The 17,324-nt window shown below is 45.3% G+C and overlaps 1 protein-coding gene across 9 annotated transcripts in view; it reads right to left on the bottom strand.

Moving 5' to 3' along the window:
• The window catches only part of LARGE1 (LARGE xylosyl- and glucuronyltransferase 1), a 535,223-nt gene that overhangs the window by 397,301 nt on the left and 120,598 nt on the right, over window positions 1–17,324 (bottom strand). For 3 of the 9 annotated variants that reach the window (XM_058568475.1, XM_058568471.1, XM_058568470.1), the window contains one exon: window positions 5,259–5,446. In XM_058568475.1, the coding sequence (XP_058424458.1) occupies window positions 5,259–5,364 (106 nt within the window). In that variant the 5' untranslated portion in view covers window positions 5,365–5,446. Of the gene's footprint in view, window positions 1–5,258; window positions 5,447–14,623; window positions 14,715–16,134; window positions 16,397–17,324 lie in introns of those variants that run through there. The other 6 variants (XM_058568473.1, XM_058568472.1, XM_058568474.1 and 3 more) reach the window with 5 other exon arrangements.

Below are 17,324 nucleotides of genomic sequence, written 5' to 3'. Positions count from 1 at the left end.
GCGTAGTGGTTAAGTTTGGTGCGCTCCACTTCGGGGGCCCAGGTTCGCCGGTTCAGATCCTGGGTGCAGACCTACTCATCAGCCATGCTTTGGCAGCAACCCACACATAAAAGAGAGGAAGATTGGCACATATGTTAGCTCAGGGCTAATCTTCCTCAAGCGAAAAAAAAAAAAGGAAGATTAGCAATAGATGTTAGCTCAGGGTGAGTCTTCCTCAGGAAAAAAAATGAATACAATGTTATATGTCAATTATATTTCAATAAAACTGGAAAAAATTATTTTAAATTCTTGAAATAAAAAAAGTGTTGGCTGGGAGGGTCATTAAAAAAACAAAACAAAACAAAAAAAAAACTTTACACTGGGCCAAAGAAACAAAGTATAAAAATTAAGAACTTGGAAAATATAAGTTTTCTCAGGGTGTTCAATGAGACACTCACCTGAATGAAGACAAATTATAAGCTAAGGGAAAAAGCCTGTGAAAGACGCCAGAGCCATGAGAAAGAGTTTGGAGTTAATCCGGGAGGCAGTGGTGAGAGCTATCAGCTCTTCAAAGCCAGAAGAGGGCACATTTCTTTGCTCATTCATTCATTCAACAACCAGTTCTCCTGGCACTGTAGAAGGTGCTACAGATGGAAGGATGAACACAAAAGAACCACTCCCTTCCCTCTTGATGCTTGTAACCAGTCATGAAAACAGGCGATTATATAAACAAGAAGAACAAAGGGTATTGAGTATGAAGAAGGGGAGAGTACAGGAGTTGGGGGGCATGTAGCAGACGAAGCCAACCTAGTTATGGGGGAGCAATTACGTGTAAGCTGAGACAGAAGGATCCAAGTCAGCCAGGAAAAGAAGGGAAGGGAAGGACGGAAGGGCACCACTGTCCTCAGGAGAAGAAACAGCATGTGAGAAGACCACAGGCCACAGAGGGCAGTGCCTACTAGGACTTGCAAGCCCTGCAGGGCTGGACAGAGAATGTGGCGGGATGTTAGGAGCTGGGGACAGAGGGGCCGACAAGGAGCAGAGTGACACTATGGTTGAGTGTGGCTCCAGCTGCTCTCTGGAGAGTGGAGGAGACGTGAGAGAGAGCAGGCTGTTGCATCAGTCCTGACCACAGAGGATGGACATGAAGGGCTGAGCCAGGCCAACAGCAGCGGCGAAAGGCAGGAAATAAAAGACACAGCTGCAAGAGGCCAAGATTAGATTCAACGGGATGTGGCAACCAAGAGATGGAGGGAATGAAGAAGGAGGAGGAGGAGACTCCAAGGCTTAGGGCTTGAAGGACGGGTAGCTGGGAATGTTAACTGAGATGGGAGAGGGAGAAAGGTGGCTTTGGGAAGACAGGAAGTAAGTAGGGTTTAGGAACTAAAGGGTTAAAGTACCAGCAAAAACATCCACTGATTAGCATCCTGAAGCAATGGCTGCTTGGCCTTTGACAAACAGCTCCGGGAACAGGGATCGCATCACTTTCCCAGACGGTGGACTCCAATCCTGGCAAATCTAATTGTTAGAACAGGCGTTCGTTCTTAACATTGAGAAAATGCCTGCTTCCCCGTAACTTTTATGCATTGATCCTGGATCCACAGGCAGGAGCAAATCATAATGAGCCTACTCCCTCTTCCTATCTTATTTCTCCCTTAATTGGAGAAGATTCTGGTCATTTCCAGCTCACGTACATCAGATGCGTAGAATCATAAACTTGTAGAATGTAAGTGCCACAGTAGGTGGGCTTCCTTTTTACATCATTTCACGTAGGAGCGATCGCGCCACAAATCACCCAACTACTCTGGCTGAGAGGTCTTCCATCCTGAGCTGCCTGACCCCGTCCAGTGCCCTTTCACTATATCGTGCCGCATTGTGTAACCTAACCCCAAAACCTTACACTGAGAGCATCTGCATCTCAGGGAGAGTTCTAGGCTCTGCTCTCAGGAGATCCATCAAAATTAAACAGGGTTGATAAATAAATACACCCACATAAAGTGTGAACAGCATTTCCATGAATGCAGACGGCAACTCTGTCCCTTATTTATGGCTCCACCTGCCTCGAGGTTGTCAACAAATGGACTACAAAGTTGTTATGTTTAACTACAGAGAGAAGAATGTCTCCACAGGCCCTTTTGGAAGTGCGGTGATGTCTGCAGCAACTAGCAGGAGCTCCACGGAGGTAGCCTTTGTCTCCTGATAAATACCCACCCTTTTCTAGAGTCACGATCTCTGGGCCAGGACAGGCAGGCAGGTCATCCTGTTCAATGGCCCCTGGTGCCCAACTCCCTCCCACAGACTGCACGTCTGTTTGCATACCTTTCAGGTAGAGTATTTCCTACCTCCCAGGGCGGCTTGTTCCAGCACTGGACACGGTGATCCTTGTGATGATGAGCCCGACATCTGGTTCCCTGCCACATCCCTCCAGAGATCCAGGGGCCATCAGAGTCATCCTAATCTCCCGGTCAGGTGACAGTCCTTTGACTGTCTGCAGAAGCTGATCATGTCCACCCAGAGTCTCTGCTTCTCCAAGGCAAAGAGCCCCAATTCTTTCCACTGTTTCTTAGGTAACAAGGTTTGAATTGGCGCTGTCATTCACCTAGATTCTCCTAAGTGTGCTGACTTGTCTAGATCATTCTTAAAGCACAGTGTCCAGAAACAAATGCAGGGGTCCAGCTGCAGACTGATACCCAGTGACAGAAATGTCACCTCTATCATTCTAGCGAGAATACTTCTCCAATGTACCCACATCACCCAGCCCCTATTTAATGCAGTTGGTGATTCTGTTCCAAGGATAGGATTTATTTTTAAGCATCATGTTGACAGATACAGCACCTATCCCCAGTTTGGGCAGGGTGCCTCAGGGTATTTTCTCGATCTTCCCAGTTTCCCATAATCTATCTGCCAATCTGACAAAATCACTCAAAGTCAAGGATCACAGTCATGCCATTGGCCAGGGCTGGACCAGGCAGCATGACGCTGGAAAGCAGCCTTCAAGTTGACATCAACACACCACTGAGCACAGCCAGTTACGAATTCTCCATAGCCCAGACCAACTTCCAGTCTCTCCTCTTTGGGAACCTGCACCATCTACCTTTGGGTGCCACCTCTCCCCGAATCTCACTCCATGTGTTTCTGGGAACTTCTCTCTACCGTCTAACCAGAAAAAGGCACAGGGCTCAGGGGTACCCTCACCAGCCTCCCGCAACCACAGTGATTGATTTGGACCATGAGTGACCAGAGGCAATCCAATCAGAGGCAATACTGGAGAATTAGGGAAAAGGAAGAACTCTTCTTTCTACAGAGACTAGTAAAGACAAGTTGTAAGCTAAAGCTTCCTCTGTATACGAAAAGCTACCCTGAAAGCAACCATGCCTGAGAAAAGTAGAGCAAAGGGATGAGGAGACTGAGCTATAAAAAATATCATTTGAGCCCCTGGATCCAACCCTGCCTGAAGCCTGTCTTACCTTTGAGCTTACTAGTTTTGTTAGCCCCCAAATTCCCTGTTTGCCAAAATCATTTGGGGTTGGGTTTCTACCAATGAGCACAAATCAAAATTTCACCACATGCACCCAGAAGGGTTATGTGACACCTTGTCAAACCCCTTGCCAAAGTCTACACCTCACTGAAGCCCCAATCTACAACATGGTATTGTAGTCAAAAACTCCAGCTCTGGAGTCCAATAATCCAGGCCCCATCTTGACTGGCTCTGGGGCCTCTGGCGGATCACTGAAGCTTATCTGCCTCGCCCTCCTCATCTGTACCTACCACAGAGGATTACTGTGGAGAAAGAGTTCACACACATAAAGTCCTTATAACAATGCCCGGCACGTAGAAATGCTCAAAATACTAGTATTTTATATTGTCATCATCATCATCATTATTGTTATTACTGTTATACTATTATTATTATTACTACCAGTCTAGTAATACTGGCAAAGTCAATGTTTTAATGTATTAAACCTGCACTGGCTTTGGGTACTCTCTGCCTTCTTTCATAATGGTTCTTCCATCACCCCGAGGAGAATGCCTCCCATATCTCTCCTAGGATCAACACCAACTCACCTTCCTTCCTCCGACCCCTTTGCCAAAAAGTAGCCATCCACTGCCACAGCATAATTTACTCTATCTAGCTGCTTAGATGAAGGCTCCACTATTTCAGGGATGTGCGGGGCAGGAAAGGGACAGGGGTGTAGCACTGGGCCCTTCCTGCTATGCAGGCACATGGTTCCACCTCATTTACATTCCGTCTAGCTAACTCAGGGCCAATCTCAGACAGTGAAGCGGAACTCCTAATTAAAAGGTAGCCTTGAGCTGTCAATAAAATTATGCATAAAGGAAATGTTTAAAAACACAGTAGTGACTTCCTTGAGACAGATTTTCATTTGAGATCATTTCTTTTTTTTTTTTTAACTCAAGTGTGGGGATAAATTTAAAAAAAGTGTATGCTTCAACACTGCTGTTCCTTTCCTCCCCGAAGCTTAGAAAACCATCTTTGATACGAAAACATTGCACTGCATGGGAAATTGCTGGCTGGAAGAAAGGCGAGTCTTGTCTTTCCTACTGATTTCTGGAAAGTGGCAGGGATGAGCGTTTGTTTTTATTTGTTTGGGGAGGGCAACTCCTTTGTTGCATCCCTGTACTCGGCCCGTCAGTATGACTGATCATCTTTCACACCCAGCCCGGCCTGCCGGCTCCGACAAGCCATCTCCCACGGCACCCTGGCCTCGCATCTCAATGTGCAGCAATCCTGTGTTAACATGTCTGTCTCCTCCACTGTACCAGGAAGGTCCAGATCTGTTATCACTATATCCCTAGCACCTGGTTTAGCATAGATGTTAAACAATAGCGGCAGCAACAATAACAACAACATGTTGGATCTGTGAATAAATGAATGAATAGATGAAGAATGAATGAACCATCTGGCTCCATGAATAGCTAAGTAATCCCTCCAGGGCCCAACCTTTCCCCCATTATCGACCCAGAGATGGACTTGCAAAGCTGGTATTGGACATTTGTGTAACCTCCACCCCGTCACTGCATCTAGGTGCACCTTATTTTGCTTCTATTTTATCTTTTTCTTCCCACATTACTGACTTCCTCCAACTACCTGTGTAAATTTAGGCAAATCTTCTCCTGTGTCTGGGCACCAGTATTCTCTTTTCTACAAAATGACAAGTTGGGAGTAGATGACTTGGAGCTTCCTCCTAGGACTCTGGGACTGCCAGTGTCTCTTTCTTCCCTCCTGCCTGCTCACTTCAGGAAAGCTTCCTTCTTACCTTCAAAGCTCCCGGCAAACAGGTAAAGCCAGGTGATGGCTGGGACGCAGAGAAGAGTCAACAAGGCAGCCAGGAATTTCCGTCTCCCTCTGCAGATTCCCAGCATCCTCTCGGAAGTGGCAATCCCTAATCCCAGCGCCGTTTCTCTGCCAGGAGCATGGAGTCCTCGGCCTCCCTCATAATAGTTTCTGAAAGGAAGAGCAAAGGGGAAGGGCTGAGTTCTTCGCATCTTAGTAAAGGGATGCAAATTGCAGAAGAGAAATATCCTGCAGATCCTGAAAGCAGATGGACTCATCTACGATTTCCTGCTAACCTTTTATCCCAAGAGATGACATGATGCTGTAGTCTTGCAGTCTATCAAAACTGAGATAGTTCTTTAAAAAATAAACAAAGGATGATAGAAACTATAGGGATCTCTCTCTCTCTCTCTCTGTAATGTGCACACACACACGCATGTATTTGATAGTACAGGTTAGTTTAGAAGCCTGAACTAACACACTTATTGAAGGAGCATTTAGTTAGCACCTTCTACATAACCAGGTGCTGTGATTTCAAAAACGCCTAGGAGAAGAGTTGGCTTCAAAGAGCACAACCTAACAAGAGAGACCATCATAAAACATCCACGGGAACTCCAAGAATGTGCACGGATCTCTATGGAAGGACAATGAAGTTGCTGACTGATCTGTGTGCAGTCAAGATGGCAGAACGGTCCCTGTGTTCCGGGCAGAGAGAACTGTGGAAGGTATTTGGGGCCGACTGGACAACACACTCAAACGAAAAGAGACTGGATAGGCCACAACATCATCTATAGGAGACCACATCTCAATCACAGCTGAAAACCTAAAAATACTCAATAGGGACTGTCTTTAATAGCTTCCACTTTCATATGGAAGAAGAGGTCCAGAAAAGCATGGAAATAATTAAAACGTTCAGAGAATGGAGAGGAGCAGGCAGACAGCGTATAACCAGCCTGCAGAGGGACCATCCTTAGACCACAAAGAAGACTGGCTGAGACATGTTAAAAGAAGATGGAGAAGGTCAATCCAGATGAAGCAGAGGGCTCGCTATCTTTCACCTGAGTCCTGACCAGGAAGCCGTGAGACTTATAAAGGAATTAAAAAACCAACAGACCATGCAGTCTCGTCTCCACCCGCCTCCTAACAGAGATGTCACACTGGCTGCAGGTGGAGAGAGAAGTCCACATGGAGCCTCCCCAACAGAGCAGAACCTACCACTGCAGACAGCTAGCTATAAAAGGCTTCAGACTCCCAAAGAATGGATGCCCATGAAATAGGTGGTTTGGGCATCCCCTTGGATAGTCCCACAATGTGTCCTCTGCTGTCACTCTTAAAACCCATATGATGATAGTCTGGTTGAACTGTCTCCCTGCCCCATCAGCCTTGGCGTTTCCAGAAGACAGGTGCCCCGTCCAGTTCACCTTGCATTCCCTAAGACACATACTGCCTGCCGCCTGCAGATGCCTGATAACTGTCTGCTGAACAAGTAAATAGAATCAGATTCTAACCAAAGGCGACCCTCTCAAGCTTCAGGAGTTTGTGTTCAGCAAGCTGCCGGCAATAAACACCTAATGGAGCCGATCTCAACCGCCAACGCCAGGCTTTCTTCTGCAACCACGCTGACATGCTTTTCTAAACGGCCCTCTTTGGAAACAGATGAAAGACCACAGGGCTGGAGGGTGTGGACCAGAAACTAACACCGAGAAAGCAAAATCCCTTTAAACAACAAATGTTGACTTGAGAAAAGTCCCCTCTAGGGAAGTTTTTCATTCAGAAGTGAGGGACACACAACCTGCAAACGAACTTGGCCAGTCACTAAGAATGTGAATCGCAGAGATGCTGGGCATCTCTCAGGAACAGGGAGTGTGAGGGGAAGAAGGCTGTGCAGGTAGACAGATCTGGATTCAAATCCAGGTGCTACACTCCACTAGTTGTGACCTGGGCAAGTCCCTTGTAAGCTTCAATTTGTTCATCCAGCCAATGAAGCAGCGCTTCATTCATGGGAGGGCTGTGATGAGGCTTAAATGAGAGAGCCCTTGAACCAGGGATAGCCAAGACTGATCACACACATGGCAGGGGTGATCCCCCTCTTCCTGAGAGCCAGAGAGCAGCCTTACTCATGTTCCTATCTCTCCCTAGCCCCACTCTCCTCCATAGGGTTTGGTAGGAAGCAGATCCCAACAGATTGGTACTGACTGACATGGCAGATGAGTGACTTAAACCGGAAGGACCCACCTACTCAATTCTCCTTCAGGAGGTACCACCATATTAAAATCGTTGTTTTTGCTGTTTTTTTTTACAGTTCACTTATAATAATAGTAATAGTAAAGGCAACTAGCAGTAAACAGCATTTATTATGTGCCCAGCACTTTTCTATGATTTTATTTGTTTAATTCTCAAAATCATGTATGAGGTAGGTGCTATTTTTCATTCCCATTTTACAGATGAGAAAACTAAGGCCTAGAAGGATTAACTGGCCAAAAGTTACACACACCTATGGCAGAGACACCGCAGGCTCTCTCTCAGTAATTGATTCTAACCACCTTTGCCAGGGGGCATTTTCCCTTGGATCTAACCCAAATTCTTCGTATTGAACCTTATGATTATTTTCTTTCCCAGGGTCAAATATATCACCACTGTTGGCTCCCATTTAAAAAAAAAAAAGTACAATCGACAGAAATATAAGTGGAAAGCTATAAGATGAATTTAAACTCTAGGAGAAAGTAGGAATATAGATGCAGCTGAGCTCAAGTGGCATTAATATTTAAATAACATTAAAAAAAAAACTCTTTAAAACACTTATTTTCCTCCTTTCCTGTCTCTATCTGCAGAAGTTAATTTCAACTGGCACAATTTGTACAAAGTTTTAAAAGAGAGTCTAGGGTGGTTTGCATTTTATGATAACGCTGGCATCTAAAATTAAACCCAGCAGGTAAAAAATATTCCTTTATGGATTTGACTTTTAAATGACACCTCTGTGCACTAAAAACACATTTTAAAGAAAAATCTCAATTTATATCAGAAGCTACTCCAGGGGGTCAATATAGGAATCAACACAAGAAGAAAAAGGCATGGAAGAAACAGGAGGTGGGCTGGATATTACATCCCAAACATGTGCAAAGGTTGATGCATTAACTAGGAAAATCAGTCTCTAAGCGGCTCTTGCCTGGTGAAAGGGAGATGCCCCACCTGTTAACCCACGTGTCTAAGAGTCCTCTTTAAATGCCCCTTCCTCAAATCCATCATCCCATTCCTTGACCACGCTGGTCAATTTCTCCTCCCAAACATCTACTCCATCTGTCTTCTCCCATCTGTCTTAACCAATGAAATTCACATTTACAAACATCGTACGAGCCAGAAAAACTATCATGATCTGTTAAGCCACATAAGCAAGATTCAAAGATTCAAAGCTGAGCATAAAATGTGATTGCGAGTATCCTTCAGTCCATTGTAATAAATTGTATGTACATATATAAACATCCACATATCTATAGATGTGAAAAAAAGCTTAAACGTTGAAAGTTATCTCTGGGTATAGGAAATGGGTAAGTTCAATATATATGAATATATATTTTTCCTAAATTTTATGCAAGGAACATGCATTGCTTTTATAATTAAAAACTATTTAAAAGCTTGAATCACTGTGTCTTCTTGTTATAGTGCTTGCAATTCAAAATTCCTCGGTGCAGACAGCGTAGTGTATATGTGTTAGTTTTACTTGTCACACTAGGTGTAATGAGTTAACATCTGTAGGATCCTAATTGGGAATACACCCTCCAGGGTGGCTGGTTACCATCTGAAAGACTCCAGTCAGAAGCCCAATTCCATCTCTGATCAACACTAGAGGCTCTCTTTTAATTAGCGTCATGGATGTTAAAAATGATTTTTCATGGGTATTCAAGATGTGTGGATTGTCTAGAAACATTGCACATGAAAATGGAATAAAAATTTAAGTAACCTACAAAAAAAGAAGTCTAAGAAACCCAATGGCCGAAAACCTTCAGAATCCCTTAGGATCCCAAATTGATCCTATGGGCATATAACAGATTTGGGCCACCGATTCTAACCAGAAGAATGGCTGAATCCTGTTGGTCACACACTGTCGCCCCAGTCTCAAGGGAACCTTTCTTGCAAGGTGCTGTCCCAGTATCCAAGACGGCAAAGAGCTGGCCCTCACTGAGCTTACAACACAGGTCCTAGAGTAGACGCACCCTCAACAGATGGTAGCTTTATTATTATCATTATTTATATTATTGCTAGTATCACATCCCCCCTCATGTCTTTACCCAAACCATCCTCTCACACCCACCCCAACTATCCTGCAATGTCTTCTCTCCTCTGCTGGACGCTGGGAGGAGTTTCAAGTCCTCGCTGCTTCTCTGGTGGAACCTCTGGCAAGCCCAGACCTGGAAGCTCTCCTTCCCTTCATTTCTAAACTCCAATAGGTGTCAGGAGTACATTCCTGATCATTTAATTGTCTTCTAACCATTTCCTGTGCATTAATCTCTCTTCATTAGACTAAAACCCCTTAAGGGCAAAGGATCCACGTCTTCTAGTGTTTGTTTTAAGCCTCTGCCTGAGACCGGCATCTAAGGTTTACACTTAGACAATTGATCTAACGTGTGGTCCCTGAACCAGCAGCAGCAGCAACAGCTGAGATCTTGGCAGAAATGCAGAATCTCAGGCCCCACCCAGCCCCACTGAATCAGAATCCGCATTTTAACAAGATCCTAGGTGCCTCGAATACACATTACTGCTTGAGGAGCCTGTACCAAAGCAGTCAGTAAATAACTGGTTAATAAACAAGGCAGGCCTCCCACCACTTCTGCCTGTCCACCCTCCCACCTTACCCCTGCAGGGATGGGCCATCGCACTGAGAACCATTGCCATCCCACACTTCCTTGATTACGTATTTATTGCCCAGTTCTCTGACAGATCGAAGCAGAGTTCCTAGAAAGAAAGTGCCTTTTTCTAATTAAAAGCATCTACGGACTAGAGGTGGCGGTGGCTCTGATGACCCATCCGGACTTCCCAGCAAAAACACTTCTCCCACATTTGAATAATGATTGAACAGCACCAACACCACCCATGGAGGCGTCATTAAACCAATCTTACAAAAAAGGAAAACTAAGAGCGGCTAAGGACACTGATTTCATTGTTGGAAACCCTGGGACTCAAATTCTAGTGTTTCCTGTAAAAACAGAAAATCAGTTCTTTGCTACAGGACACACAAGTGATGACCAGTCTGTTTCTCCCCAGTCAGAGCACAATGCCTCGAGGGCAGGCAACATCTCTATTTTGGCCATTGATGTTTTGTTTATTGCTAGCCCAGTATCTGGCATATAGAAGGGGATCAATAAATATTTATTGAATGGATCAATGACTGACTATCTCAGTCAGAGCCAGCAGCCTCCCTGGATATTCATTATCACACAAACTAGTCCTGTCACACAAGCTCCAGCCCACTCCATCCTCCCAAGCCCAACTATGGAGTCCTGTGGAACTTCCACTATGTAATTAGCAAATTCTTCTTTATCCTCAACTCCCTCTCACTTCATTCTACTTCCTGTTCTTGTGTGAAAGCATAGCTGTCCCCTGGATCACTGCTTTCCCCAAAGGAAAAGCCTTTCCCCTACTTTCTCAAGGCAACCTAAGGGCTCCAAGGTGGATCTCTGTCCTTCTGGCTCCTAGGCGTCTCTATGGGATCTTACTGCCTCTCCCTCTAATGAAGACCCTGTTCCTCGGTGGCTCACCACCGTTCTCTCCGTCCTTGTCACTGTCATTTGGCAACTCCTGGTCACTCCTCTCATTCTTGGAAGACTTTAGTTCCCACCACAGATTCTTCCAGCTCTCTACCTCATTTCTATGACAAAAAGGGCCAATTCAAAATATCTGCCACTTCACATAGACCAGGTTAACATTCTAGAACTTGGTGTCACCAAATGCAGCACAACCTCCAAAATCTCAAATGTCACCATCAACCTCCACCCAGCCCCCTCTGTTAGCCTCCCCAGGCTGCCATTATGCAAATTCTTCACTGTCTTCATGAACCCCAATCCAATGGCTTTCTTTATCACTATCCATCCAGCTCTAGATTTTCTTTATAGTCTCTCTTATTCGGCTTAGATGCCATGGTTCATTATTATAACCTCCCTCTGCAAGCATGCACACCGCCCACCAACCTCTTTCTTTCCAATTGTACTAGACTGGAAAAATCCAATGATTCAGACGAATGCAATCAAACTTTTTCTCCATGCTTTACTTGAGAAGTCAAATGTTGGAGTAGGAAATCACGCTATCAGATTCACTCCCTTTAATCATTTCTGACTTCAACTGGGCAGTCAACTGCTAAGAGATGCTACTACCTTAGTCTGGTAAACTCACTCTCCTATCCTCTGAGATACTTATTTCACATACTCCTTTTCTCCTCAAATCTCCTCTTTTGTGAATGGTAAATTCCAGGAGTGTTCCAGGATTCAGTGTGGGACCCATCTCTTTTTCTCTCCCCAAGTGAGATCCCCCATTCCAATGTCTTATAAAACAATCTCCAGGCTGATGACTCCCACATTTCTCTCCAGCTCTGGCCTCTCCTGTGACCTCCAGATTCACATAAACCACAGTCTTCCTCTACCACATGCACCTCAGACCTCAACTCCCAAATTTCCCTTTCAAACCCATTCCTCTCTAGATCTTTCCCATCTCCATAAAGGACATCATCATCTACTCCATTGCTCAAAGTAGATACCTGGGAGCCATTCTCAACTCCTCACTCCTCCCTCTCATCTTGTCAAATCCACACATCCTCAAATCCTGCCATTTTTACCTCTAAAACATGTATCCTTTCCAACAACCCATCCACTTCTCTCCAGTTTTACTGCCACTATATGAATCCAAGCCACCATCATCTCATGCTCGTGCCTACTGTAGTAGCTTCCTAACTCAGATCACACTTGAAATTATTCACCGTTTCTCCTCAGCTCTTAAAATAAATCCCAAACTCTTTGCTACGTCTATAAGGATCTATATGGTTTGACCTCTAACTATCTCTAGGGTCTCATCTCTGGCCACTCTCCCTTTAATTCTGCTCTACTCCAGCCACACTGGCCCCTTCACTCCTGGAATATGTCTCAGGGCCTTTGCAAGTGCAATCCCTTTGCCTGGAATGCTTATCACTCCTCTTTGCTTGACTGAGTCCCTCTCATTCTTCAAGATCTTGAATGCTGTCAATCAGAGGGGTCTTCCCAGACAATTCCATGCCTAAGTACACTCCCCCTCTCACTTTATCACCATGCTATGGTTATTTTCTTTATAAAACTTATCAAATTTTGGAATTATACAATTATTTAATCAATTACTTGTTTAATGGCTGCCGTACTCACTAGATTTTAACCTCTACTTGGGCAAAAACCATGACTGCTCTATATTCAATGGCTACCCAGGCACATGGGAGGCTTCACTGAATCAATGAACACTGAATAAATGAAGGTGATGGGAGAGCCTCAGCCAAGAGGTACCTTGCTGTCACCCTATTATTGTTTCAATATGACCTTTTCATTTATTTATTTACTTTTGCTGGGAAAGATTGACCCTGAGGTCACATCTGTTGCCAATCTTCCTCTTTTTTAATTTCCCTCCCCAAAGCCCCAGTACATGGTTGTACATTCTAGTTGTAAGTCCTTCTAGTTCTTCTATGTGAGCCACTGCCACAGCATGGCAACTGACAGATGAGTGGTGTGGTTGCGCAACAAGAAAATGAACCCGGGCCACCGAAGTGGTGAGAGTGCAGAACTTTAACCACTAGACCATCAGGGCTGGCTCTGAATAAGACCTTTTTAAACAAAAACCTGCCAACCAGCTGCCTGAGTGTACAACATCTATGAGAAACAAAATCCGCACAGTGCCTCGAGTAGGTCCCCACAGCGTTGGTGTGCCCCTCAGTGACCCTTTGTTATATCTGAGGTCACTTGCAAAGTATGCTTTGGTAACATCCTCTCCTTCCTCTGCTCCACGAGGGAGAACACACAAGAGGCGTGTGGCCGCCCTCTCTGGGTCTGGAGCATCCCTCCTGACAGCCTATCACACAGTCACTTCCTCCTTCCTTCTCTTCTCTGCACGGCAGGCCCCAAAGCGTCTCCCTCCTGCAGATGATCCTTTGGCTTGTCAACTCGATGCTCCTGATTTCTTTTTTCATTTAGAGCACGCCATTTAGCCTTGGAGGCACTGTTTAAAAATTGATCATGTGAACTACAAAAGCCACTTGCAATATGCTTTGGAACAAACATTGAAAACTTAGAGTTCACTGTGTTTTAAGGACTCTACGGGTCCATTCCCGCCACCTTAGTTTGTCTTGTCCCTGCTGTGAAGTCAAATTCTCTTGCCACAGGGAAACATGTCCTCTTGCCCTCGGAACCACTATGATGTCCCAGATCAAGGGCAGAGGCCTCACTAGGGTCTCCGATCCAGTCTTCAACCACCCATTTCACACAACTCTGCCGTTAGGACATGCTACCTGCAGCCTGAGGGCTGTCTGTCTTGTCTCTGTTAGGTTAAAAGCTACCAAGTACTAAGAGTTGTTTCCAGGGTCGAGGGAGGTCCAGTGAAATCCAAAATATGATTACACGGCAATGCGAGAGGCTATAGTAGCATTAAAACATTAAAATGAATTAGTTGAATTTTAGCTGCTTGATCAACCAAATTCTCAGTACGGACACTACTACCTCCTTGCTGAGATATCCACAAAGCAGATAAAAGGCTGTCTTAGTCCAGCTGTGCTGCTACAACAAAAATACCATAGATTGGGTGGCTTAAACAACAAACATTTATTTCTCACAGTTCTGGAGGCTGGGGAGCCCAGATTAAGGCGCTGGCAGGTTTTGTGTCTGGTGAGGACCCCTCTTCCTGGTTCATAGATCGTGATCTTTTTGCTGTGTCCTCACATGGTGGAAAAGGCAAGGGAGCTCCCTGGAGTCTCTTTCATAAGGGCACTAGTACCATTCATGAAGGCTCCACCCTCCTGACCTAATCACCTCCCAAAGGCCCCACCTCCTAATACCATCCCAGTGGGGGTTAGGATTCAACATATGGTTTAGGGGGACACAAACATTCAGTCCATAACAAACAGGAGAGGGAACTAACAAATATGGGCGCGTCCTGGTCCTGTCTCAAGGCGGTGTATATTAGCAAAAGAACTATTAAAAGGGAAAGCACATCCCAAGATCCACCAAGAACAAAAAAATAAACTGTGCTGAACACATTATTCAATATGTCACTGCTCTTTATAAAGGGTCCATTTCTATTCTTTAAAAAGGGCCTGCCCCGTGAAACAAATTATATCTCAAAACTTAGTACCAGGAAATGACTCTCTGATGAAGAGCCAATACGCTTCCTTGGATAAGACAACAGCGACTCTTACAAAACTCATCCTGTTTTCCACAGCCACCTTCAAAAAGGTAAAAAGAAATAAGAGAAGTTAGTAAGATATTTTATTTAACCTAGCATGTCTAAAATATTAACATTTGAACATGTAATCAATATAAAATATTATCAATGAGATGTTTTACACTCTTTTTCTCATATTAAGCCTTCGAAATCCAAAGCACACCTTGTATTAACAGCACACGTCAATTTGAACTAGCCACACTTCAAGTGCTCAAGAGCCACGACGCTGGGCAGCACAGGTTTAAATACTTTCTAAGCCTTCGCATCATCCTGTTTAGGGAAGTAAGACCAGCTACAGGCTCGAGAACAGAGTTGAGGCAGAGAGTCCCGCAGGCTTTGCAGTAATACTGGCTAGATAAACAGCAGCCTGAGCTGGTGGCGGCAGAGCTAGAGAGAACCAGATTTAACTGGATGTGAGAGCACTCAGGAAAGAAGACAACATTTATTGGGCAGTAGGATACCCAAGTACCATATTGACACTTCACATGGCCTCAATTCACTCAGGCTTTACGAACAATCTGTGCAACTCCACTTCACAGATAAGGGCACCGAGCTCAAAAGGTTAAGAGACTCAGGTCACACAGCTGGGAAGAGGGGCACTGGGGTTAACCCCATGACTTCTGACTTCAAACCCAACTGCTTTCCTTGGCATGGCTTAAAGGCCTCCACAATCTGACTCCTGCCAACTGCATCCCTCCAGTTCCACGCCCGTCACGCCTTCCAATGCAGGACCCCCACTCTTCTCTGCCTTTCTGCCTGCTGCCTCCTCTTCCTACTGGACTAACATGTATCTATAGGGTGAGCCTCAAAAACAGTGGTTCTCTATTGGGGGTGATTTTGTATCACACCCGCACCTCCGCCCAGAGACATTTGGCAATATCTAGAGACATTTTTGATCACCAAGACTGGAGAGAATGGGGTGCTTCTAGCATCTAGTGGGTAGAGGCCAGGGATGCTGACAAATATCTTACAAGACACAGAACAGCCCCACAACAAACAATTATCTAGCCACAAATGACCATAGGGCTGAGGTTGAGAAACCCTGCTCTGAGGAAGGCACCACTTCTTCAGGGGGGACCCTTCCCTCATTAAAGGGCTCAGAGCATGTTTCCGTGGGGCACATGCCAGGAAGAACCACAAATTCATGGTGGTCATCATTCCCTCCAAAGTCCTCTCCCTCCGCCTGGGGAAGTGGAGCGCACTGACCTGCACCCCAGGTACTCTTCTTAAGTTCCACCCCTCACATTATACCCTACAACCTGGATTCTGCTTTTTCAGGGCACGAACTCAACTTTAACAGAGATGCTGATAGGCGGGTGATGTGACTATGACTTTGAGCACAGAGCTCTCTCTGGGGCGACACAGGTGGAGAGGCAAAAAGAATGAAAAGAATCAAGAAGCAATCAAAAATTTCCACTTACAATATTAACCTCTTTCAACAATGCCTTGCCAAACAGATCTTTATGCAAATTGATCTTTCCTGAGGATATACACTTTTCCTGGGGTCAGACGACAGCTCCGAGAAGGCTGATTTTTATGTTTTTCTTCAGAATGTTAAATCAGCTCTTAATCACATCCATGAGGCTACCCGCGAAGTCACCCATTGGAGTGTTTTGGTCTTCGTTCTTTTGATTTTCATTCTGGAAAGGGATGATTTAGGCAGGCCTGCCTCACATTTCCATTCTGCTTAAGCAAACACTCATAAGCATTTAACAAGGGCCGATACTACAAAATGCACTCCAGTCTTCCCGACTGTTGGAGGATTACGTGTCTAACTCGCAGAGTCTATTTTTCCTCCACGTTCCAAGGCCTGGGGAGATTTTATGTAAATACCTCTTGTGACAAATGGTAAAAAGAGGCAGCTATTCCTTTCCCTTTCCCTACTCCGTGCCATCATCCCATTCCACGTAGCTCATGTTTATGGGGCGTAGACTCTATTCCAGGCCCAGAGCTTGGTGCTGGGGATACAGAGATGGATACGACAGGGCTCCTGGCCTTGAGGAGCCTTGTGAGAATGCACGAGATGGACAGACACAAACATCACGGCCATGAACACAAGACAGGACCAGGAGAGACACGGTTCGCAGGAGAAAACATCTGAGCTGAGCCAAAGAGGCTGGCACAATTTCAGAAGGCTGAGAAGGAAAGAGAAGTCCTCCCTGGCAGAGGGAACCATTCAGAAAAGTGCAAAGTGATGCCTAGGACCAGGGGACGGCAGCCAACCACTCCTTCCTGAGTCAGGTAATGAGACTGGGAAGGCCTTGAACACTAAACAATGGGGAACTTGAACTTCCTTCTACAGCCCCTGGGGAGTCACTGAAGACTCCTGAGCAGGAATTACAGCATCTGTGGTTAAGGAAACTAACAACTCTGGGGAGAGTATGAGGACTGGGTCAGCTGGAGAAGTGCAGCCCAGAGGCCAACCTGAAGGCTTCTGGTGGCAGACCTGGCTGGGGCTGGGCCAAGAGCCATGTCTTGTTTGGGGGGACATTTCTTGTTGACACAATGCTGATTTGGTCCATATGTGGGTGCCATGGACTGAATGTGTCCCCCCCAGAATTCAGATGCTGAAATCCTAATCCCCAATAGGATGGTACTAGGAGGTGGGGTC

The sequence above is a fragment of the Diceros bicornis genome, chromosome 25 (assembly GCF_020826845.1).
Source record: "Diceros bicornis minor isolate mBicDic1 chromosome 25, mDicBic1.mat.cur, whole genome shotgun sequence".
Lineage (NCBI taxonomy): Eukaryota > Metazoa > Chordata > Mammalia > Perissodactyla > Rhinocerotidae > Diceros > Diceros bicornis.
Note: the sequence above shows the minus strand (reverse complement) of the source record. Positions and strands in the feature narration are given on the sequence as shown.